This window comes from Dromaius novaehollandiae, chromosome 17 (assembly GCF_036370855.1).
Source record: "Dromaius novaehollandiae isolate bDroNov1 chromosome 17, bDroNov1.hap1, whole genome shotgun sequence".
Lineage (NCBI taxonomy): Eukaryota > Metazoa > Chordata > Aves > Casuariiformes > Dromaiidae > Dromaius > Dromaius novaehollandiae.
The window spans coordinates 6,772,226-6,798,453 of NC_088114.1; the positions used below are offsets into that span (position 1 = coordinate 6,772,226).

At 38.4% G+C, this 26,228-nt stretch overlaps 1 protein-coding gene across 2 annotated transcripts in view; it reads right to left on the bottom strand.

Moving 5' to 3' along the window:
* RIMBP2 (RIMS binding protein 2) overlaps positions 1-26,228 on the bottom strand; it is a 159,771-nt gene that overhangs the window by 16,100 nt on the left and 117,443 nt on the right. The window contains exons 10-19 of one of the 2 annotated variants that reach the window (XM_026095312.2): positions 24,907-24,983; positions 23,521-23,630; positions 21,739-22,548; positions 17,410-17,561; positions 16,561-17,028; positions 13,810-13,959; positions 9,551-9,709; positions 5,790-6,521; positions 3,989-4,106; positions 700-852 (exon numbers count right to left, since the gene is read on the bottom strand). In XM_026095312.2, the coding sequence (XP_025951097.1) occupies positions 700-852; positions 3,989-4,106; positions 5,790-6,521; positions 9,551-9,709; positions 13,810-13,959; positions 16,561-17,028; positions 17,410-17,561; positions 21,739-22,548; positions 23,521-23,630; positions 24,907-24,983 (2,929 nt within the window). The remainder of the gene's footprint in view (positions 1-699; positions 853-3,988; positions 4,107-5,789; positions 6,522-9,550; positions 9,710-13,809; positions 13,960-16,560; positions 17,029-17,409; positions 17,562-21,738; positions 22,549-23,520; positions 23,631-24,906; positions 24,984-26,228) is intronic. The other variant, XM_026095310.2, reaches the window with a different exon arrangement.

A 26,228-nucleotide genomic window follows, 5' to 3' on the forward strand; every position in this document is an offset into this window, starting at 1 on the left:
ATGGGTTATGTGTTAGACACTTCAATTCACTGTGTTATGAGCTATGAAAACTGAGTCGTTGATCATGTAATGATTTTTGTGTTGATGAAGCAACAAATACTATCAGTAGTGGGTATAACTATTACCTTACTCATGTAATGCAAGTTTGTCATTATGGTATAATTATTCCTAAAAATAAGAATAACTTTTTCTTCACCAGGTGACAGAGCCAAAGGCCTGTGTAGTCAATGTGAATCAACCTTTAGCCCAACTGGTAAATCAGAATAATGTTTGGTAATGCTGCTTCCTATTACAGGACACTGGGTTGTGATATACCAGCTACTGTTTGACCCTCTCCAGTCTACATGAACCAAGTGGAAATGTAGCTGTTCTGATGAATGAGTGTTCAGGTATATACAGTAAATACTGACTGGCATTACTAGCAGCATAGCTTCACAGAGGTTCATGCAATGCAGTGTGCTTGGATTCAGTTGAATATGGAAAGGTGGCTGCACAGCACTTTCAGAACAAATGACTAAGGGCTGGAGGCCCCTTACAGCTGAGCTGGCGAAACTTACCTGAGAGCGAGGCAGACAAGACTTAACAGCTAGTTTCCCTTGCATTCTGCATTGCATGCAATGTTGTCATACAGAAACCGCACTTGTTAACACGCAGCTCTAAAATGTGTCTGTCAGAAAGGATGAATAATGTTCGGCATACCGTATCTATATTCAGAGGCCATGGTACGCTGCTGAGGCCATTTCTTGTGTCCACCAATGCTGCGATAATAAGCTTCTTCTTTTACAGGTGAAATATTTCCCTCACTACCTGACCGAGACTGACCGCCTTCACTGTTACTGTCCATTGTAATTTCTATGGAGAAAAAGGGAATGATCTATTAAAACATATTGTATAGTCTCCTTTGCGGAGGCTCCCGAGGGCAGGCTTTGCCTACCTTCTTTTCTGACTCACATATAGTAGGAAGGCTAAACACTGCGTAAGCTTTGCCAGATGTCTGTCTCAGCCTCTAGAAATACTTCAGCAGGGGTATCACAGAAATAGACATCTCCTTTTTTAAAGCATCTTAATTTTGTGCTTGACAAAATTCACACAGGGTAAATACTGTTTGTTAGCTCTATAGGTAGGAATGATCTTTTACTATGAGGTTTAAATAATCCTACCTGCCAGATCTGCAAGGTCAAGAGCACTGTAAACTGTGCTTCACCTTCTAAAGTATACAACCTAAAAACAAAAATTAGTTAATTTACTTAAATCCTACCTGCAAGAAGATACTTACCCAAAGTATTTATAAATTAATGGAGAAAATGCCTCAACAAATTTAAATTCCGGAATGTTTCAGAGAAAGATCTGATCACTGGAATCCTAAGAACATGACAATTTTGAAGGTCCTTCCCACTAATTTAACCCCCAGAGCTGCATAAAGAACTTTGCATCACTGAAGCGACCCTTTAGTGCTGCTGAATAACTCAGTAGCTACTCCAGGCATGTATGTAGAGGAACAAGCTGCTATCAGAAAACTAGGAAACCACATTTTTCAGCTATACGCTGAGGTCAATAACAGTGTCATTTATTTAAGCAGTCTAATATTTGGCTTAATCTTTCTTACTTTCCTCTTTTCTTTCATGTCATTCTCTCTTTCACCCTTTGCAGAACTTCATACTATAATGACAGAACCATAATAGTTTCCTTCTTCTAAAACCATACTTGCAGCCCTTATGCACGAAAAATTTTCTCACTACTCAGCAGGAGTTTAAAACAGTGGGATGAAGTTTACACAATGCTCCACTATATGCTTTTGGATGCCCTACTTTGAACTCACTTTATTTATCTGACCTGCTGATACATTTCATATCTTCTAGATTTTTTCCAGCAAGCTTTCGGGAAGCAACTTTTGTGCAGAATTTCATCCAATGTTTATATTTCCTTCAATTATCCTCAAAGTGATTTGCTACAGTATGATGCTGAAAGTGAGAAATAACGCATACGTATCTTTCAGCACTTTCAATAACTAGTCTATTTAGTCAGAATTAGGACTCTTGAAATCTAAGTCACATATGGCCTTTCATCAGTTTTACAGCAAATTATGTTTTTGTTTGATATTGAACATACTGTTCTGCAGTTGTATGTTATCAGCATAAAACAATGTTGTAATTCATTTCTAATGCAACTTCCCCAAAGAGCATCTGTGGATCATACTTAGCACAAAATACACTAATTCACTCTTTAAATTTCACTGAAAGAAATGAAGTCAGATATTTTCTGTTATCTGTTTGAGCACAGACTGATTACAAGAAATTAATTTCTTTATCTCATTCCTAAGATGTTGCTCTTGAACTACTAAACAGCAAAGCCATTATTTAGTAGTTTCCATGTTTCAACTTTGTTGACAGAAAACGAGTGCTGATAAATTTAATCATTTCCCTTGTTTTTTATTTAAAATCAAAATGAAAAGGAGACCCAAAGGATTAATTCAAACAAACAAATCTGATTTAACCACTCTCCTGCTATTTATGAAAAATTTGTTTTAGCAGATGATATGAAAGAAGAACTTAAATACATAACTAGTTCTAAGTAGTCTAAACATAAAGCAAAAATCTTGACTCTTGAGAAAGGAAGACTGCTTTCAGACAAAAAGAAAAGGGACATTAAACTCTAACAGACCTGATACCATCATCTGAAATCTATTTCGTTCAGCTAACAATAACCTGTCAAAGAAGCACACAGGCTCCCTGGAGCCAATTCTCCCCCATTCCACTTTTTGTTCCTGTGTAATTCCATTGACATCTGTGAAAATAATTCTGGTTTACGCCAAGATGTGGGAGCAGGATCAGACCTCTGACTAGCCACACTGTACTGCAGACACTAAGAAAGTTTCAGGCATTACAGCTGTGTGTTTTCTCTCATCTATGCCTTCATTAATAGCAATTACTATTCAGCAGGTACCAAATAATTGTGCCCATTAGGAGGATTTTTCTTTACGTTTAGAGAACAGCAATTCTAATGTGAGCCTATGAAAAGGGAAAAATATTTAATACTTAAAAATAACAGCATTCCTTTATGGTTAATCTCTGTCCTTCTGATAGTCTCCTTTTGTGATGTCTCTCCCTCATAGAAATGTCAGGTGAAAATTGCCTGACGCTGCTGCCTGGTCCTCCTGATGATGCCTATAATATTCACAAATTAAAGTCCAGATTAGGGACAGGGACCAAGGTGATTTTATACCTTCATGGAAAAAATTTCTGCTAACAGTTCACAGAATACTTCCTGCACTTGTTTTGTATGTGTTTCCTGACTTTCAGTGTGAATATTCCTTATTTGTCTATGTAGAGCACAAGTTTTAACAGATACGTATTTGTCCATAGTGTCTTCATTCCATTATCTTTTCTGCACTACTTTTTGGATTTTCTGGTGTACACCAGCATATATTTTAAGTCATGAGTAAACCAGAATAGGGATGACTGTTAGAAACTGCAAAAATACTAAATATATGCAAGTCTACTAATTTGTTATATTTAACAACTTCCATTTTTCCTGCTGAATTCCAAAAAGTAGTTAAGAAAATGGAAAGTGAATGCAAAATGATGGTTGATGAATGGAAAGATGGACGGCTGAATGGATGGCTGAATGGGTGAGTGATTACATTTGTTTTTTTCATCATATAGTAGCATGCCTGCATTATCATTTCTTTTTAGGTAAGATTCGATAGTATCTTATCTTAACCAAACTCAGAAAAGCTCCAATGCTCACTAAATTCAATGAAAAGACTCCCAGTGATGTCAATGGCTTCTGATTCAGCCCCCTGTGAAACCCCAGTACACTCGTATTTAGCTCATATTTAGATGGAGATGCTTTTAGTTTCATTTCATCCCATTTAAGAAACTAAGAGTAACCGTGGTTCAAGACAAGCTTCCACTGTTTCTGTTTTAAGGACCGCTTTCCCAACTCTGAGGCTGCAAAGCACAGAAATGCACCAATCCGTCCAACTAACCAATGGAAGGGACCAACATTGGTCGAGACCTTTGTGGCACTGCACTGCCATGAGAGGACCTTCGCCCTGCATGCTCCGCCCTTTCAGGCCGTCCTGCAGATGATGGATTACCTAAAAGCTAAAAAACAACAACAGAAAAAACAGGTTTGTAAGTTACATGGGTGGTACTGTTATGGCTACATGATCGGACATTAATCAGGTCAATCACGTTTGGAAGCATAAGCTCTAAAGGCAACTAAACTTAGTTTTTAACTGAAAGGTTAGCTGAAGAGTAACTGTTGCCTAACAAACCTGCAAAAGAAAAAATGGTTCCCTGACTTATGGCAGAGTTTTGTAAACAGCAGTCACACATCAGAACAAAAAGAAAAGAAAAGAACTGTTTTGGAAACATTCTTTTGCCTTTGTTGTTGCTGCTAAGATGACGTTATGATCTCCTGAAGAGGAGTACAACCAGTCATTAGAGCTGTGTAGATCGGACAGCACTGAAAAGTTAAGCCTGTTCTGTTTTCAGCTACATGGTTTTGTCCAGTTTGCAGCATGTGAACAAGTGTACATTCTTCTGTCTTTGCAAAAACGGCTTTTCTGTAACGGCCTTCTGTTGTTAAAGCCTTTTAAAGGTCATTGAAACGTGTAGAAGGGAATGCAGACACACTTCATCTCACATCACAGCTGTCTCTTGCTGTTCACTACCTTGCAGAACATGTCGCTATTTTAATAACTAAATGGTCCTATTTTAATGGTCTCCAGAGTTTATCATGCAGCGATTGAGATTAGTACATCTTGGGCACCAATTTTAATGGGAGAAATTGTAAAGTATCATTTCAGAATAAACTGTTGGACTAGAAGAGCAGGCAGCTGATTTCTACTCTTACATAAAACACATCAGATTTGAGATTTCCACTCTGGACTGTTGCAGACTGAGACAGTAAAGCACTTGCTTTGGTCTTTTGGGGAGCAGGGAAGCCTATGGATGCATTTGTCAAAGCAAGGAGACTCTACTATAGATTAATGGACAGAAATGCAAATAGGCAAGATCACACACAGGCATCCTTGAAAGTTATGGATCTGCCCTGGCCTCTCCCTTTGGAAGAAGCTGTTTGCCTGCATTCTCATGCAGAGATGCAGTCTGCAACTTCAAAGGCAAGAAGAGATGGTCTAAAAAGGAAGGCAAAGTAGTGACAGTGCAGAGAGAAGGTAGAAAATGGAAATATGATGAACTTGTGACTCCATAAATCTGGGTCACTGTCACACTGGGGGAGAAATTGCTTGATTCTTGTCCAGAGATGCTTCATGATAAAGAGCATATCCTGAAAATTCTGAGAGTGAGATGAATAAAAACAACATGATGAAATGGAATCCTCAAGACAAACATTAAAAATAATAATTACTGATGAAGTATTTTTCCAGCTAAAATACAGCTTTTTTTAAAGCAACATTCAGATGGGCAAAATAAAAATAAAGAAAAACAATCTTTTGAAAATTATAGTTCAGCTAACCCTTAATTAAAATTTAGATTCAGTTGTCCTTTAATAAAAGCAGCCATTATTGTAATTTGTTCTGTGGGAAAATCATTGTAAAGCAAATTAAATTGATTTCAGCATTACACAAAAGAGGACTGTAAAGCAAAATGCAGAATAATAAACAAAAATGAATGGGGGGGAAAGAAGGCAAAAATGCAGCAGATAGGCCCAAAAGATGGACTCTAAAAAGTAATTCAGAAAAAAAAATTAAAAAAAAACAAGAGAAAGAAAACAGACTGATTTGGCAAGCAGATGTTAGAAGGAAGATTTATTTCACACACCAGAGAGTCTTCTGCATCTCTGTGGGATGACTTTGCAAGTGGACCAGCTGCCCTAGAGTCAGCCGTTTTTAAGTTGGTCTTCCAGCCTCCCTGAACATCTTCATTAGACAAATTGTCTGTTCTATTACACTTCTGAGTCTCGAACTTTTTCCCGTAACTGGGCTTGACCTGTTCACTCCTGGGCTCTACAAAGGAAGGACCCAGGTCACCAAAATCTTCTTCGATGCTGGTTTGTCTGGTTAAGGTTTTCCTGCGAGCAAGCAATGGCCTCATGCTTTTCCTGCAGGAACAGTTAGCAGTCTCTGCACAGCAGCTAGATGCAACATTGGCAGAAACTGAATCGCAAGTGTATCTGAAATTAAAACGGGATTCTTCTTCTTCACTTCCACAGTCTAGTCCACTGTCCGGGCTTCTTGATAAGGATCGGCTATATTTACATCTTTTGTCGTCTGAAGCAAAATCCTCCATGCCTGCAATTCTGTGCTTGGCTGGGTACCAGAAGTTGTGCTGCTCGTCTTGATTGTAGGGCCTAGGTGCTCTAGCGTCTCTAGCTATTGTGGGATTCTTTTTATAGGGCATACCTAAACCCTGCTTGTACAGCAGTTCAGAGTATTCACCATCTTCTTCAGCTACTTCTGGAATACTGAAAAGCTTTTTACTGTGATGTATTTGCTGTGAAAAGTCAGGCTGTTCCAAAAAAGTGGCTTCAGTGGTCTTATTCTTATCGCACTCCTTAAGATTATGTAATGTTAAAAACCAGACAGGGAACAAATAGTGTGTGACAAAAATAAAATGGGAGGGAAAAGGGAGAAGAAAAGAAAAATAAAGACAGAATTAGTTTTAGAGCAATGGCAAACATAAGACATGCAGCTTATTTAGTGAAAAGGATGTCATGCTTTGAATGAGAATCTGTGAAAATAAAGACATGATTAAGAAGTTGCTGGGTGTCAGATACAACATGAGAGGTCAGTACAAACAACTGGATGATGCTCTAACAAGAATAAACCCATGCATTCAAAACAAAGCAATAAAAGCTGCATACAGGTTCCAGCATGGTGAATGAGAATGGCATTAAAACACAGCACTAATGCTTAGTATGCTCCTTGCCCCATGCCAAATTGTGATTTAATTTTAGTTTGTAATGACAAACCTTATCTGAGAATGAAAATTCTATTCTAGTAAGCTTTCTTGCTTTGCACCTGTTAAAGCATCCTATGTGAATAACAAAATACTCAAAGGTCTCCTGCCAGAGGAGAGTTATTTTGCAAACTCAGAGCTCTAATTTCCTTTGCAAAATTGTAAAAGCTGCACCATTTTTAAAGCTTGGCTTCCACAAAAAGAACCCTGAGAAGCAGGCTGCTTTCTGGTGTCACCTGGTCTGCACCGTCATCAAATCTCTCATCATAATCTCGTATCTGCTTGATAAAACCAGTATTTGAAAATCAACCTATTAATACAAGTACAAGTCTCTACTTGTATCAGAAGGAGGTAAAAGAGATCCCAGCCCGGATCAAATAAGCATTCTGAACATGACAGATATATTTTTCCATTTTTCTATTATAATTACAGAAAACATTGGCTGGTGTAACAAAACAGTGCTATGTGGTATCTTTGCTGGCCTCTGAGACGAGACAAGAATAATGACGCAAGAGGTGCTGGTTTCCATTTAACAGGTTTACAGATTTTATGTGATGGAGATGACCTCTCCTTGTGCTTTATTCAATGCCCAGATCACCTATCTCTCTGGAGACAACAGCAACCAGAAATAATGAGATGATCTTCTTGGAGACTTCAGCAACTCCTCTCTCTCTAAGCATGTCAGACTTAACTGGCTTTGGAATGTCTTCCCCTTCAGGCATTAGAAACTAATTTATTTTGTCACTATATTTGTTTGACCTATTTTAATTCTTTTTTAAATGTATATCATACCTGTGAAAATTTTATGACAAACTGCCATTAAAACAGAAAAAAATGTTAATAAACACCAGTAAGGATAGTTTTGATTTGAGTTCAAATATCCCACATTTTAGAATGCTCAGATCTGACAAGTCGAATCACTGCCTTGATCACCTGTGTCAGTCTTTGTTTTAGGGACCCACTGGAGGGAATAATAATCTCCTAATAAAGCAAGTAATATATCTTCACATGAAACATTCTCCTGTTACTTGAAGGTACCTATTGACTTGGCAGAGCAATACTGAATGGCACTACGTTCAATCACAGATGAAAGTGGACGGTTGACATACTTTCAGGGACAAATGGAACAGGCATCTGAAGGATTATATTCTGGAAATTTCAGTAAATATATTTTCTTCTTTTTGTTAATTATAGACATTGCAAAGTGAAACTGGATCCAGTAAAAGAGAGGGGAACTATGAAACACTTAGGGATCAGAACCTGATCTGAATTTTACATCAGCACACTTATCAGCATGGTGGACAATATTCTCCAAATCATATTCATACACCCATAAGTCCTTCCTCAGGAAGTACTCACATACTGAATTCCACTTCTGCAGAATGAGTGAACCAGCCGCACCCTCCACATATACTACATTCTCAGAGGTGTGCCTGCAGACTTGAACAGGTCTAAAACCATTTACTACACCAATCAAGGGTCTGGAGCCTTGTATTTAGATATCAACACTGAGAATACTAATGTAAAACCAAGAAATATATTTTCTGATGCATACAGAACACGAATAGTCTAAGGACACTTCACTATTTTGCCAGAGGAAAAGGACAGAAGCAGCACAAAGAGAGATTTCAGTTTCAAGCTTTATGTTAAAAAGAAGAAGGAGAATTGAATTGTTATTTTTTCTTTTGAAAAAGTACCTGTTTCATTCCAGATGGTATCAAAATAAAAGGTTGAAATTTAGAGTACATGAAACTGTTGTAACAATGGTCAAAAGTCTTCTACGCATGAGAAAACAGTATGGGTGTTTAGTTACATAACAGCATGTTGGAGGAAAAACACATCTGCAGCTTCCTTATCATTCAAGCTATCCAACTCGCTAAGAAAACAGAATTTAGCATAATTGCTAGATACATAAAAAGTAGATACAATTTACACATACAAATATACTATGGGAAATATAAATTCTGTATTGCGTAAGTTCAACATCTTAAGTATACTTTAATTGTAATAATACAATTGTCTTTCATAATGAATATTCCTATGTAGTGTTAAAGCAGTATTTCTGATAGCTATTTCCTATTGTCTCTGGTGATCCCTTAATAAACAGTGCACAAGGATTTCTGAAAATGCATTTATCAATCAAAACTCACCCAAATCTCTTTCTTGTAAGCATGCTTTAAAGCCTGAGGAAGAGATGGCATTGGTGGGGAAAAGAGGAAGAATTCCTCAGACATGAAAAGCTAATTATTTTTTTCTATATGAATTTCTGTTTAGATAAACCGCCTTCTTTAGAAACAACTCATCATCTGGGTAACACATCCAGTTTTTTGTTGTATAAACATGCAAAAGACCCTAGATACAGAGCACAAATTGCAACTTCCACAATTACATATAGGAATACAGTCAACTAGCTAAAACATTAGCTATCAAATAATGAAAAAAAAATTGTAATCCATATATTAAAGGTGGCCTTGACATCATAAACAATGTGCACCCCAGATCTAGGGCTATACCACAGCATGTGTTTTAGTGGTCTGTAAAATCCATAATTGACTTTAAAATGCCTTGAAGGAAGAATAAGAAATACAGAGATACTCTTAAGGTTTCTCAGCTGTCACTCTTACCTTGAGTGCATTGTGTGAAGTCACACTGACTCTTCTTCTTCCTCCATCCTCTAGCTGCATTTCGGAGTACAGCTCTTCCTCGTCTTCTTCCATAATATCAGACAAGTCAGAACCTCTGCTGCTCTCTGTGTGGTACTCTTCACCATGGCAATAGTGAGGCTAGTAGTGAGGGTGAGAGAAAAAATCTTGACCAACTGTAAAGCTGAAAAGCCTAGCACGCCACCAATGAGGACTAGAGTATTTCCTAAGTTTGAGTATTGTATTAACACCATATATAAATTACATCATGCTGCTTGCTACTCTATTCTAGTGCACAAATCATGTACAAAATTTATTTGCCTACTTACGCTTCCAATTCAAGAAATCCAATTTTAATCCCATAGGTGATCCAAGAAAGCAATGTGTGCATTCACAGCACCAAATCTAGCTTTAGTCTTGACTCACCTCCTTTGATCTAAAGAGGTCCTTCATGCATCAGTGGGTTTGCTGGCCACATTGTAAAAGCCCTAGGATAAGCCACATATCATCTGCTCTTCACAGCTGTTTGTTACATCACATTATAATTAACAAATGATCAGCATTTAATTCTTGCAGGATGTTATCATCATTGTATATAGCTAGCTGATGGGGTTCAAAATTTTAATTCTTTTAAACACTGCAGGAATAGACTTCATAAAACCTTAATGGCCTTTTAAAAGTAGTTCAAGTATTTTAAGTTCCTCTATGTTTTCAATTAGTTGGAAGATAAGGAGGAAAAAATATGTCCTACTGAACTGCTGTTGTTAAACAGGAGTGGCCTTTATTAAATTCTTGTTTAGCGAGAACTTTCATCTAACAAACCAGACCACAAACCAAACAGATTGTATGCCCAAGGATACATTTTCAAATTGAGGTGTCTGATCGTCAGATCGCAGCAGAATATTTGAAGAATCAGGCAGTGAAATACTAGAAGGCCAGCAATTACTGCATTCTTTCCCCCAACAATACTAATGAAGAAATAATTTTTGTGGTACTAGATCAATTTCCATATCTATATAAAATGCTGCCAGCAATCAATCCCAGCAATGAAAGAAAATGTCTATAGCAAGCATTTTCTCCAAAGCGAAAATGCATTCACTCTCCAAATAAGAGAGAAAATTTCTCCTCTTTTAATCCTTTGGAAGTAATTCTCAAGACAAAAAGACTGGAGGATGCAGCGTTTAGTAGTAATTCCCAGCGCATTCCAAAGGCCAAGCCCATAAATGTTTCAGATCCCTCAGATGCATTGTATTAGGATCATCTTAGAAAAAAAGCCACTGAAGGTAAACAGCGCTTTTGGTTTCTTTATGAAATTAGAAGGTAAGATTACGCTCATTTTTCACAACACTGTCGCTCTTATACTAAATGTAATTATTTCAGCAGATCCATCCCAGGAGAATCTCGGTTCCAATTATCAGGGAAAATCAGTCCTTCACTCCGGTTCTCAGCTATATCCAAACAGACTTGGTGTTGCACTGGCATAACACTGCATAATTTGCCAAAATGCACCGATGCCTTGTAGATTTATCAAAGGCCAACATTCCTGGAAGAAAGCTGCGAAGAATGTTAGGCAATCATGCAGCAGAGACCTAGCAAATTGTCTTCAAGGCTTATCCAGTGTGGTTCCAACAGCAGAGGTACCACTCAATTATTTAAAGGTACCTGCTAATAGAAGCACTAGGTTAATTAAGATATGAAATGTAACTTGGCCATATTACATAAGCAATAATTGTGCAATTTTGCTTATAATCAATTAACTCTGTATGGACTAGGGCATGCACATTCTATGCTCAGTAACTGGGTGCATTTACACATGCAGCTGGCCAATTAAACCTGTACGTGGCCATACATGCTAAGCACCTGTGGTTATTATTTTACGTATTTTATATCATTGCCCATCCTGCAAATGTCCCAAGGTGACTCTGATGTTCAAGCCCATCTCCAGGCCTATCTCCAATACTTACTTCCCTTGTACTTATTATCGAGTTACAGAGCACATCAACAGCTTGCAGAAAACAGTATCTTCAGACATCTCTGTGACAAAAGGAAGTATTATTATTCCCACTTTACTGATGGGTGACAGGCCCACTGATCCAGATCCTCATAGGTATTGAGTTATTGGTATTTAGATACATAAATACTTGTGAGGATCTGGGCAAGAAAGACTAATTTTCCAGGTCTAAGGTCACAAAGAAAGTCTGAGAGAGACTAACATTGTACCACTGTTTCAGAACTGTGATCTATACCACACTTCCCTCTGGGACATTTTAAATCCATATACTCTTCTACAAAATACAGTCCAACAGAAATGAAGAGTCTCCATCAGTGGCCACATCTAATCTAACAAAAAGCTTGCTGAAGCAACTTGTTACTTGCATTTGCTTGTAGCTTTTTTGCTCTTATCTATGCAATGGACAAGTCACCTGATATAAAGCCAAATATCTTTGACTGGGGATCAGCATACAGAATAGCACTTGCTTCTGGAAGATACCAGCAACGCACAAGCATTGTAATGATATTAGCAAAATAATAATTTCTTATGGAAAAAAACACCACAGACTAGGCTCCTCCAAACTGCATTCTCCTAAAATCACAGTACAAGTCTTACTAAAAGCTCCCAAGCACATATGAACGATGCCAGTCACATTTGGATATGTTAGAATTACTACAGGAAATCCAAAAGTTGTTTCTTTACTAACAAGCCATGCATTAAAAGTGATCTTCTTTCATAAACAATGCAGATGAGCAATTAAACTATAAGTAGATGTATCTCAAGCTATAAAGTAAATGTTTAATAACCAATTTATACTTAACACACAGCAGCTGTGAGGCTAGACATAATTTAACTGTTACTTCTCTAATTGCGTTTTTGACATAATGTTTTAAAGCAATAAGGAATTCTTTCAGTCTCACATGAAGACTAAATTTAAATCCTAATCAAATCTGAGAATGCTTGCAGCCAGATTGTATTTCAAATCTAGCTTTGAGGACCATACCTAATAGAGAATAGAGCTTAATCCTTTTAATCTTCAAGGAATATAACTCTAAGGGTTCCCATCCATCAAATGTTCATGTTCAAACCCTCTCTTTTGTAAACTCAGTAAAGCAGACACATGACTGAAGCTGTAAACACTCTCAGTCACCTTTTAATGATCTGAGCAGCCATGTGGCAGATGCACTTAAGGTTACTTACCAAGGCCACCTACAACGTATGGTTAGCAGAAAAATGAATTTGGAACTTCTTGGTCCCTTATAAACACTCTAAACACTTGACATTAGGCATTTTTAATAAGATCACTAATTTTTTTAGAATATCTTGGCCTATATGTATCCAGAATAATTTTAATTGAGTATAGAAGCAAAGATGCATCTCACCCTCAAGTATATTTTGTAGACACAACATGATTGCATGTATTCTAAAAATGGGAACTACTGTGTGTGAAGATGGATCCAAATTAAATCCTGAAGCCAAATATTTAGAGCGTTTGAAACTTAAAATAACATCCATATATTTATAAATGCTCGAACTTCTGTAATGAACAGAATCAAAATTTCAGAAAATCTCAGAACTGGCATGCAAAGAAGGCATGCCATTGCTCGCACCCCTTCAACACATGAGGTCAAATATTTGGCTAAAACAGATTACTTGATCATGCCAAGACGTAAGAAAATACCTCTTTGCTGGAATCTACATCTCTCTTGAAACTAATGCAACAAATTACTTCATGTTTGTTTTCATTAGGGTGAGATCAAAGGCTGAGCAGACATAGAAAATACTTTCGGCAATATTTTTCTTTTCCTTACAGCATGTCAAGTATATATGGTGTTGGTTTTCTGCTAATCAGGATTACAGGTTACGGCTTTTACGGAACACAAAAATCCTTTCCCCTTTCTCCTTTTTTCACAGCATGTTTTCATGCTGTGAAATATGCAGCAATAACACATGACGCAGAAGAAGGCCTGAGCGCACTCACTTTAACTTCCAGTGCTTAAGACTGCTGCTCAGGATAACAATCTGTTTATATGCACAGTTCCAAGCATTCAGCTCCCATAAGACAGTGTAATGCTCCAGTAATAGGACATTCATCTCCCTCTCCACCCCTTAGCTGCTTCTCTGTATAACTTAAAAGTACGGCCACTACTGTCAGCAGTCGGACAGTGCTCTGGATAGTCTGCTGAGCTTCGTAAAATACTTTTTTCCTGTCAGACACCTGACACAGTAACAAGACCAGGCTACTTACTTGCTTTCCAAGTTCTGACCCTTTCAGGAAATCATCAACTGAAGCCCCCCTCCTTTTGATATTAGGAGAATCATAGCCATCTTCCTCATCATCTGAGTTAGCATACTGGGCTGCACTACTCCTTTCACTAAATACACTCCTCCTCTCCATCTAGAAAAGCAACAGAAAATGGAAAATTGTGAAGCAGACTTGTTCCTGCAACCACTGGGAGAAATGGCAAATGTAAAACATAAGGATTCCACATACCTTGCTTTCAGGACTCAAGAACACAGCATTTAAACATATTCATGGGCTTAAAGTAATTTCTCTTTCTCTGGACTGTAACCTCCCAGGTGCTTTTGGGACAAGCAATTATATGCTTTTATGTGACCACCAACTCTGGTGATAGCTTTTTTCCCCTGTACCACTATTACTGCAAAATACTGCTGAAGTCAGGGTGCTCCTACAGGACACAATATTGGAGTCCTCTCCCTAAAAGAAATGGGCCATTAGGGGTATTATTTAGTGTTTGAACTCTCTTATGGAGAAAAGTACCTTCTGCTTATGTCACCTACCTGACAAATCCAGAATGCTACATTCCCTGACATGTTATGATTAGCACATGACAGGTAGTGCTTCTTTTCCATAAAGTTCTTTGCCTTAAACTTTTCATAGTTATACAAAAATTCTATTGCCAGAGGCTGCCTAAGGAAGACACTAATGGTGAAATTTCTCTCTTGGCAGAGGGTTACCAAAAGATCTGGACACATCAGCATTTATGACCTCAATCCAAAGAAAGGGAGGAATAAGACTTTATGCTCTTCCTCTGCTCAGAGATGAATTTTGCCACCAGCTACTGAATCCTGCTGCCTGCTCTAGTGCTAGGGCCTCACGGTCAATACCATCTAACAGGCTGGGTGGAGGGCAGCAAGAACACACAGACAGCTCACCCTGCAGCAACCTACTGCAAGGGGAGTGCTTCTACTACTGGGGACTAAACATGACAAATATCACTGGCAGAAGTTGGCTTAACCTAGACTGAATCTAGCCTTAAAATTTTTCCCAGGTCCCATGAATGAATCAAGCTACACCAAAATTATTGTGATTAAACACAGTTTGGGTCATGTTTTATGTCTGCAGTTTTCAAACACAAAAAAAGTATTTCAGTTCAGTATTTCCTCAAAGAAGGAAGAAATATATGTAGGTAGGCATTTAGTAAACTGTATTGATGCAATGATTCCAGAATTACTCAGCTTCCCCAAAGCTGTATCATTGCCCAGTGGTTCAGTTCTACCCTGAAGCAGGGATAGTCAGTGAGTTGGAGCTATTAAGGCAGTGTGAACGGTCAATGTGAATCGAGTTATCTTGGAAATACAATGGGACATCAAAGACTGGACATTAACAACTGATGATTGCCAGATGGAGGGCAGAGAAAATATATGAAAGCAGTAACACTGGAACTTGAAACAAGTAATTGGCAACTGTGAGCATCTTGAAAAACAAAGGAAAAATAAAAACAGGAAAACAACGGGAAAACGAAGTACTTTGTCAGGACGCATACACATCAGTTATGCTTCCGATTCTGACCCAAGAGCTTCAGATATGGGACTTTAGTTAACTAACAAACATCTGAGTCACTGCAACAAGCCATGGCTCATAATGCTCTCAAAAACAGGAGTCTCCTTCAGATCATGATGCTTCTAGTATTGACAAGAGGAGCTCTAATGAAAAGCCTTTTCTCACAAAGCAGCTGTGCTGAAGCAGTTGTAACAACTGTGAGCGTGTAGCACTGAGAAAGGGACCCTCTTGGAGGGCAGATCGATGACAGCATATGAAATAGCACTTTACGGGTATGCAAACTGCTTATTTGTTATTTTGAAAAAACATCCATACAGGTTTTAGAATACAAACATGCTTCACACTAACCAGCTAGACTTACTGCGAGGGCTAATCTTTTTATGACAGCTTAGGAAATGTGGGCAGAATCTCATTCCTATAAAGGAATCTAACCAACAGTCAGATAACGGACATTGCTTTTGATAAGGAAATTAAGAAAAGGGAAACTAAGGCTTGTACTTCTGCTTCTCCCCTATGTGGGATACCCTGTTGAGCATTCAGAAACTGTAGTGACAAATGCAGAAAATACATGATTAAGAAATTTTTCTAATACTGAACATAGCATGCAAAACAAAGAGTTAGAACAACTGTTTTGTTTAAATATAAATAATAGCACAAAACAAAGCTAGCGCTACATTAACCTTGGGCCTAGAACTTGATGAACCTTTTACTTTACAGAAGTAAACAGTCCTATCAACAAGCAGGAAATATTAAGAACATCTATCTGCCTATTCCTGGTCCCATTTTTAAACTGCCCTCTATATTGTTTTGGTCTTCTTCAAAGTATTTCAGTGCTTGGTTGACTTTTCTCACATGGACGCAGCCTCCCGTTTGACTCCTACAGGATCCAAGCACAAACTTTGATGATCTATTGCCATTTTTTCCGAAGAAGCCTTGTAGCTTTTGGAATTAATATTTCTGGTTATATTATAGGGTTTCTGCAGTTGATGAAAGGTTGATAAATGCTTCATATGGAGCATATTTGCAGTAGGTGCTACAGAAGTTTATCACACTGCTTCTTACCAAACTATTGATCTTCAGGATCCAGGAATGAGTAACTGCTCATTAAGACATTTACTACAAAAAGTTCTTTGATGGTAATTGCCACAAGAATATAGGAAGCCAAAAAAGCCATAAGAAAATGTCTCCCCTTACCCTGTTGCTCTCTGCAACTCGCTGTGCAGCTTCTCTTGCCATGGCTTTTGCGACAGTATTTGGGACAGGTGTGCCTTGAGGCTGAGGGAGTATTCGGTTAGGTGATGGAGACCTCCTCCCCTGAAGCGGGCCGTGAAAGTTAGGGGCAGGTGGCTCGAGCATGTGTCCATGAACGGGGGATGCCGAACGAGTCTGCTCCCATGACTCATCCATTTTTATATGTGGACCTAAATGTTCGTCTTTGGTTTCTGGGACTCCGGCACTTGCTAATGGCTTAGATTTGGGAGCAGTTCTAGGGTGAGGGGTTGGAGGCACCAGTAGGTCAGATGGAATGGCAGCAACAGAAGAGTCCACAGATTCCCCTTGTGCAGAGAGTGTTCGAACAGTAACTTCCTTTGCTTCCAAGTTCCTTATTCTCATTAGCTCCACCAATGTGTTCTCTGCTGTAGGAAAGATCACCTCTGCCACCTAAGTACACAAACAAGCAACTTATTGTAGCATGAAGGCATCACTTTCCCTGCCCCACTCTCACTAAAACACAGCCTTCAAAGTATTAATATGGAGTGAATTATTGCCAATACTGAGTGGGCTGCAGCAACCCACATTAGGGCTCCACATCACTTAGCACCAGTTGTGTTTAATCCTTTCAGTCCCCTTGCCCAAAAACTGAAGTGCTTGTAGAAAGGGAGCTAATGATCAAATCATGCAAGAACAAAGAGAGGGGCTCAATGGAAACCCAGAAATCCAAGCACACATTCGAGTGCTGTCACACGCTTATTGCTGCCTTTACCTGTCAATGGAAATTCATCGGATGCAGCTGGTCATTGTAATGCTGGAAAGAAAACTCACCCGTTGACCTTTCGCATAAACACCATAGCCGGTGACACTGGCACCATGGGAGGTCCCTGTTGCTGTCAGAGTTGGTGGTTTCCAGGACACCTGCATAGTTGCCGGGGTGGACCCAGCCCGGACAGTAACATCTTGAGGTGGAGCTGGAGGACCTAAGAAAGAAAAGCCTGGTCACCATTCAGCATTAGATCAGAAATATGTAGATCCACTAACACAACTGTAAGTTGCAAACACAGATCTCAAAGCACTTATTTCTGTATTTGTTTATGTATTTATTTTTAAGACAAAGTATCTTTATTGCAGTTACAAGGTACAAACAGAAGCCTACAAGTACTCAACAGGTCATAGAGCCAAGAACTGATCCTTAGCCTACAGCCATTAACTAAGCTATTCATTTGCAAACTGTTCTGTACTTGCAGGTTGCTCTGAACTTATTTTTATCCCTCCAGGCCGCATAACTGCTATTTACTCTGAATGCAGGAGACTTTAACAGAAAAATGTGGTGAGAAAAGTGCCAAGGAGTGGCACTATGTTAATGGAAAACTGCTGCAAGTGACTTTTTGGTGTATACAGCTGAGCCATATGCACAGTGCATTCTTTTGATTTATCTGACAGTGCAAAAGGACTGGAAACTTTAGTCAGTAGCATATTGGTATACAGGACAATCAGACTCAAAATCTCTTCTCTGCACTGCAGAAAAAATTAAACCTACTAGCCTTTTAAGGCATTTACAGTACATGAGCATAACAGCACACCAAGTATATCTTTAATTAAAAGTCATTATTATCCTACTATAAATAGCTCCACTTTGGACAGAAACCCAAAGTAGAAGTATCTTAGAGATTATTAGTTCACGTATATTTCAAGCATCCCTTTGTCTTAATTTAACAGTCAAACACTGAGAAGTGTATCATGCTAAAACATTTCAGAAGCAGGGGTCAGCTATGGCTATCTCTGGGTAATAGCTGAGAGAAGACAAACCTTGGCTGCTGTGAATTTGTTTTTGCCAGTGAACTTAGCACAAACAATTTCTGTTCATCTACTGAGACACAAAAAGCTATAAATATTACAACTGTGTGCATTCACTGCTACTGGACAAAGTATGATACAACTGTAAATATCACACAAGCCTCAGCCTTGGGATATTCTGGCAAACTCTCAACACGTATCTGTAGTTTGCTGTCGCTGAGTTTCATCCTGTAGAGGGCACTGAAACACAATTCTGATCATGTTCAGGACACTACAGGCAGAACATTACATTTTTGCCTATACCATCCCTTCCACCTATAGCATATTTTTGACTTGCAGGGCCAAAGCATGTAAACTGACCTAATACTATTCTTGTCCAAGGCATGTATGTTAATTTAGGATTCAATTTCAGCTTCCCCATCAAGTTTATTTTAGGAGAGCCAGGAGCGCCAATCCAGCAGAGCTCTTCAGCTTACAAGAAATAATGTATCACATCTAGTCCAGTATCTTGTGTCTAAGAATTATATTCATCTGCTGCTTCAGTGAAAAAGGCAACCTCCTCTATTCCGTGCAAAATAAATAGTTCCCCTGTAGTCTATCTCCACCTTCATAGGCTGCAACAGATATCAGTTTAGTAAACTTTAACGCACAAGACTTAGTATGGTTTCTGCTTTTCCTGTCATGAAGTGTTCTACCTCTTGATTGCCTTTGTTATCAACACAAACATGTAGTTTGTTTTGGAATTCAGTTACAGTTTGGTCTTCATGAATCAATGCCTTAAATTAGCTCAAAAAACATTACGTCTCATTGGTCCTGATCCTGTATGTACTTATGTCTATTTTTAGATCTGAGCACCTAAAAGAGAACTGCCTCCCCTTTTTTAACTTAAGCAACAGTGATATTTTGATGAATCAAAAACAGAAGTTTAACCACTCATCAGCTGAAGAGCCATCACTCAGCTTTGGTCCGATAGAAAGCAGCGTGTTTTCAAGCATGAATCATGCAAAACACATCATACACTTATGCAAAGAGAAAAAGGAAGTGACCTCTAATTGTCCTGTACTTTTCATTCAACTGCTCTCTCCAGCTTTCAAAAGCAAGCAGTTATCTCAAGTTCATTTTTGCTTAATGCATTCCCAAAAAAACTTGGAATTGCTACCGTGTGAAAACTTTAAAATATTCACTGACCTCCCCTCCCCATTCCCTTTTTAGTATAAGCAGCTGATAGTATCCTTTCCCATAAGGCAAAGACATCACTGAGCCCACCAGTAAGGAGCAGAGCTTCTCACCTTCAAAGAAAGTAAGCACATGTACCCATTTGTAAACACTTGTGAAGCCCTTAGAAAAATGTCAGTACAAACTTTAACAACTGCCCATAGCCATTTATGTTGCACTTCATGCTACCTTGGTTACTAAAACTGACATTCACCACAACTGAATGCTTATGTGATACCACTCACTCCCATGCATCTTCCTAGAGAAGCACAATAATGGAAGATAACCTTCACACAGATAATCTTTATTGCTTTCTCAGCATCTTCTAAAATCATCTTTGAAATGCATCCCTTACGATGTAGATTAATTGCAAAGAGAAGATCAGTATATATAAAAGATTACCCATATTAAAGACACTTTTTCTTTCTATTTTCTTTCTCTTTTTTTAACGGTAGTTTGGAAGAAGAGGTATGTGATTACTCAGAGACAATAATATTTGCAAGAGAAAAATATGACACACTATAATAACAACCCCTATCGCTGACTTAGATTTCATGGGCATATTTTTCCCTTTGTTTCAATGACATTTGAAATATAAGCATCAATCTCTAATCTCTTCAACAATTGCTATTTTCCTTTGCTATAACACAGTGAGAAGTTGATGTGCTTTCATAAAAATGCCCATCGGGAAACAAAGTAGTGGGGAAGATTCTGGGATCTCTGGATCTAAAAGCAGAGGCTTTGTTGCATATTGGCTCCTCAGCAGAGGATGGCTCATTCATTGCTTTAACACATTTCAGCAACTAGTGGGAGATACAGTGTGTTACATGTCTGGCCTGAAAACCTTACTCTAAAGGCCTTTCCCAAACAACAAAGCAGCAAGACAGCTAATAAATTCAAACCACCACCTAGGCAGCATCACCTGGCTCCCACAGAACATATACAGAGATTTAAAATGCCCCACTCTTAGCAGATGCTATAGAAGCAATACCGCTTATCCTGCTGAAATGATTTAAGGGAAAAGAGTAAATGCCTAAGCTTGGGACATTTTTACTGAGGCTATAAATCAATGGCATCAAAAGCAGAAGACATACAAGCTTAATTCCCTCTCTACTCACCTAGTGTTACTGCCCTGCATGTCTCCTTATATAAAAGTCCTGCAAACTGAGGAACAGACCAGAACTAATTCCTGATACTTTGCTGGAATCGAATCCCAGCAAGGAGTCAAAGAAGGCATAGCACAGTCCATGCTATTGAAATTTCACCCAGCAGGAGTCACTTGTACTTCAGCGCCTCTCTTTCGAGGCATTTGGTGCTCTGAAAGTCTGAATATATATAAGGAGTTTTCTACTTGGCCTTGGTTAGATGAATATATAAGGGGTGTTCTTCAAACTTCTCAAGTACTGCTGATTGCATCATACGTCCCACAAATTATGAGACTATCCTTTAAAAGCACTATACATTATTTCAGCTCTAGTTTCCAAAATTACTTTGGTATTTTTAAATATTGGGATAAGACTGGTAATACTTGTCAAACATTCATAATGGAAAAGCAAGGTGGGACAAAATAACCTGAATTTTCAACACATGACCAGTTTGTCATCTTTATAAATTCAGACTGTACCTGTGACTAGTGTCTCACAGTCAAAAGGCATGTGCATCCTCTAAATCTCTGTGCGATCCTCTATGCTGTCTATGTTGCTTTTCATTATAGAAGGAGCCTGGATCGTCCATGTAAAAAGTGCTTTGAGACACACAAGTAACATGCCAGAAGTAATAATTAAGTGTACTTTTTTCAATGCTGGTCATGACGAAGAAAACAAACTACTACCAGAACAACAACTGGATGAATTAAAAACAAATGGAATTATAAAGCACATGTCTTACAGCATGTGACCCACCATGATGATAAGCATGGCTCTCCCTAGTTTACCTCCCCCAAATGTTTCAGTCCTTACCCAGGTAGAAGGAAGAGAACAATGCAGGACAGGGATGAATTATGTCATAAAGCAATCTAATAATCCTCAGCTTGTTCATGAATGTGACAGGGACTATAGCATAAAGCTAACAGTTAGGTCGCCATATCTAGAATCTTCAGAGAAACCGAATTGTGGAGTTTTGGGGTAGGGAGAAAAATAAACAAACCTGCTGGCAACGTAGAAAATTCCACAAAGGCTTCCTTTTTCTCTCGTTGTTCCAGGGGAAGCTGCCAGGGCATCTGATGGGGCTTTGCCATAACCTTCACCTTGTAGGCCATATTGGGCTTCAAATTAAAAAAATGGTACTTGTAGCTAGCAGCCTTGACAATGTCAAATTCTTCTTCATTAAGAAAAATCACATGACTGTAATTACTATTTGTAGGGAGCCAGGACAGCTCAGCAGAAATCTGGGTTATGTTCTCCACTTTAAGATTAGAGGGGGCTACAATGACATCCTTCCCAACTAACAAAGTGCACTGCAGTTCATCTGAGTTACCCTTGTTTGTAATGCTCTGAATTGATATTCGGTATGTACAGGCAGAAATGTTAAGCTTCTCTATAAGAGCTTTAGTTCTGCTTCCCAAGGCTATGTTCATTCGTACTTCTTTGTCAACCAGCACATTGTAGCTGCTAATGGTTCCCCATCCAGGTGGCACTACTGGTGGCTCCCAGCCCACAATGACACTTTTGGCTAACTGTTTAATAAGGGTGATTTTTCTAGGATAAGGCACAATGTCTTCTCCAATTTCATCTATATTCACATCCAGAGTCCCTGCGCCATTGCTGATTACACTAGAGTCCATGTGACTTGGTGGACTTATCTCTAGGAGATCTCCTTCCAAAGTAGGACCCGAATGATTGATGAAATTCTGATCTTGTTCACTGCTTAGAGTGCTTGACAAACGGGTCTCATTGTCTTGAACAAAATCCACAAAATTTGAAGGGACTAGTCCTCTTTGTCCATCTAGAAGTTCCCCTGGTGAGAAAAACTGTCATTAACATCCTTGAAAGAACAGACTTCTTTCATTGCTGACTTAAGTGTTTTCTGAGAAATACTATCATCTAGTATGTTGAAATGAAGAAGTACATCAAATAAGATGAAATGGATCAGTTTAATTCAGTTAAGAAGAATTAAATCTATGTATGGATTACAATTCTATTTAAAAGTAAACCATATTTTACCATAGCCATAAACCGCATTTAAGCTGCACTGCACAGTGCCTGTTGAAGAAGGGGTTAACAAAAAGCAGAATTCTTCCCCTCCTTGCTTAGACTGTTGGTTTGTGTCATTTTGTTTAAACTCACTTTGCACCATTGCTATAAACAAACAATGGTCCTTGATATCAGAAAAAAAGTTGCAGGCCACCACTGAATCAGGTGGCTAATTACCAGTGAAGATCAAAGTGTAAGTGACTTGTCCTTGAATTACAGAACACCAATGGAAAAATGAAGCTATGAAAATGAAGTTGTAAAGGGTGATTTTAGAATAAAAAGGTCTGTAGAGTAAACAGCAACTTTGGTGCTATTAATCAACTTGCCTGAAAGCACTAAACGTTTCTTAGCTCCAGTGTGATTTTATGTCAATGCCTTGCAATAAGTGGACAAGATAAGGAAGCAGATATAGGTGAAAATTATACATACGTTGCATTCACAGCTCAGGAAAGTAAAGAAACACTGAGGCAAAGTCCGTAATTGTCAGTAAGCTTCCTTGTTAACTTAAATCTTGCAAGTAGGAAAAGCTGACAATTTAAAATGTCTTATAATCAGCTATGCCTGCAAGGAGCAGCTTTGCTGGTGCAGAAATTCTGGTAATCAACACAAATATGATAGGGGTAATTTTAGCAACTGATTTGGTAGTAGATGAAGGAAAGCACTGAGAGTGTGTTTGACAGATGAAATTATTTGAATCTGCATCAATTAGCATGTATTTACAGATTCAAAAAAATACCTTCATAAAAGCCATCTTCGTCCATATCTCCATACACATAAAGGTATTTTCCTGCTGTAAGGGGGAGCTCCGCTTCTGGATTTTCATTTGGTCCATCAAAAGGGTTGTAACTGCAATGGAGCACAGATGGAAAACATGCGTGTTCACTTACAACCCCCACACAACTGAACACTAATGAAAAAAAGAAGCTGTACAATTCTGCATAGGAAGGTTAACTCCAGGCTTTTTGCTTACCTTTTGAAATATGTATTTTGAGAGATGCCTAGGTGAGTTAATGAGTACTATGAACTGTAACTGGATTGCAACAGGCTGCCACAAAACACAACCTATTCACTTAAGTGCTATAAACTTAAAACCATATCCTTCTCCAAATAATTTACTCATGAATCTCTCACTTAGGTCTCTGAATACACTCTCTGAATACACTACTGGCAGAAACCTTCATATTTTAAAAAGAATTACAAAAATTTCACTTGCAGGTGTGAAAAGAGAGTCCACATTTTTATATGGCAGATTTTTACACAAGTTAATAAACTTCAGCAGAGACAAGTTAAATAGAGACAAAAGCAGTAAGTTATGACTAAAAAAAAGCTAGACATACACTAAACTTCTTAAAAAGTAATTAAATCCATATTCTTGCCAGACTGTGAATGACTGCATCCTGTTGGTAACTAGAGACAGATAATCATTCCTTGCTATAAGGCATGGTAGAAAACAGAACTCGACAGGAGGCTGACAAGTCATTTAATTCATGGTGTCTAACCCTAAGTTGGCACAAGCAGTGTATTACTGCTCACTCAGGCAATCTCAGGGAGCTTACGTGAATATCAGAATCTGTTTAAAACCAATTTGAAACGTATAAAACAGCAGAGTTACTGATGATTGCAGATTAAGGATACAGTTATCCTCAGCATGCAAATGTCCCTGGGGACGACTGCTATCTTGACAGACTCCAAGAACTTTGGGGTATGTTTGTACCTCTTTTGTAAATAAACACACAGACACTTTGTGCTGTTTATTTAGTTAGTTGTATAAAAATCCTTTTGCCAAGAATTGCATAGATCTTAATGACTCTGACCTCACTTGCATTTAAAGAAAACAATGCCCACCTACCATGCTATAGTCTTGCAAGTAGTTTTGCAGTCTGCAAGCTGATTTAAATGCACACATATTCTCTTCCCTAAAAGCTCTCCTATGTATAGTCAACATTAGTAAGGTAATATAAACATTATACAGGCCTCAGTCACATAAAAATGGTATAAACTATATCTGAACAGAAGACTTCCATGAACACCACACTTGATTTCTGTCTGCATGAATAAAAGTGAAACAAAATGTTGAATATTACAAATACATATTACGTATGTAATGAGCTGTTTATGTTACCTATAACGGGCAATGCAAAGATGGACTTTCCCAGAATATCTCTGCTTTGAGGTATTGGAATTCCGATCATTATCCATCTGTACAGAAAAAGAGACAATGGGATTTCAAAAAGATGCATACACTGTTATCCTGACAGGTGATGTAAATCAGACACAGAACATGCAACATTAAAAAAAAAAAAAAGATGAAATTGTGACATGGAACAGAATTGATTAATTTCATTTAGAAACGTTTAGGCCAAAAAGGAATTGCAAATTAGATTCTAACACTGCAAAGAAATTGAGCTAATGGCCTGATCTCTTGCTATAGATTAAGACTGTGTGTCTGATTCTGAATGTGGGCTTTTCTCAAAAGCTTCCAAAATTGACCCATCTGAATATTGGTGCCTCATCATTTCGGCAGTGGTCATAGCTGAAGGGGATGTGTTGTCAACCATACCACTCCCTTTCATGATGCTGACTAAAGAGATAGGCATGACTTAACCATACCAGCCTCACTGAGCACTTCACCCTCCTGACCCAGCTTTTAATAAAGTCTCTGTTACCGTATAGTAAAGTCAGTTACTCCAAGCTGACCTATTATAAGTGATATGCCTAGTGTTTCTGGGCTTAGTACAGCCACATGATTACACAGCTAGCCTCTAATGGTACCCTAAAATTTTAATCAAAAAACAACAGTAGTACCCAAATATCAGTGACTAAGTACTTTAGACAAATGCTAAATTTTCGAGCTGCAACAAGTGTCAGCTTCCACACACTTGCAGACAATGAGTATCAGATAAAATATACCCCTTTGCCAATCCAATCCACAGCAGCAGCATCGTCTGAATGCCACCTTGTAACTGAAAGAAACAACACAGTCCCTCTGAAATTATCATCATATTTCAATAGAGTTCTTCAAAGCTACACATTTATTTAATTGCAAGTCTGTTCTAGAGAACCTGGAGATTAAACTGTGGTGCTGAATCAACACAGACTACCTTATTTTAGCCCTGCACTAGATATCTCTCTGGTAAAATAGTAATTCTCTCATGCTCTGAGCTTGGTAGAGTTTTTAAAGTCACAGATGTGCTTTTTCTCTCCACTGATTTTATAGTTTGCTATGAGCTCTTTAACGAAAAATGAACAACTTTTTCCCTGAGCTTGAGAGAACTTTAATTAAGGTAGAAATATTAGGTTTGAAGTGGGATCAAATAGATAAATTGTCTAAAAATGGACAAGTGAATATTGGAATGGAAGAGTGAAGACTGAACCACAACTTCCAGGTTTAAAATGGTCCCTGCTTGGTTCCCAGGATGGAACAGGAGGACAGGAAGAATCAGC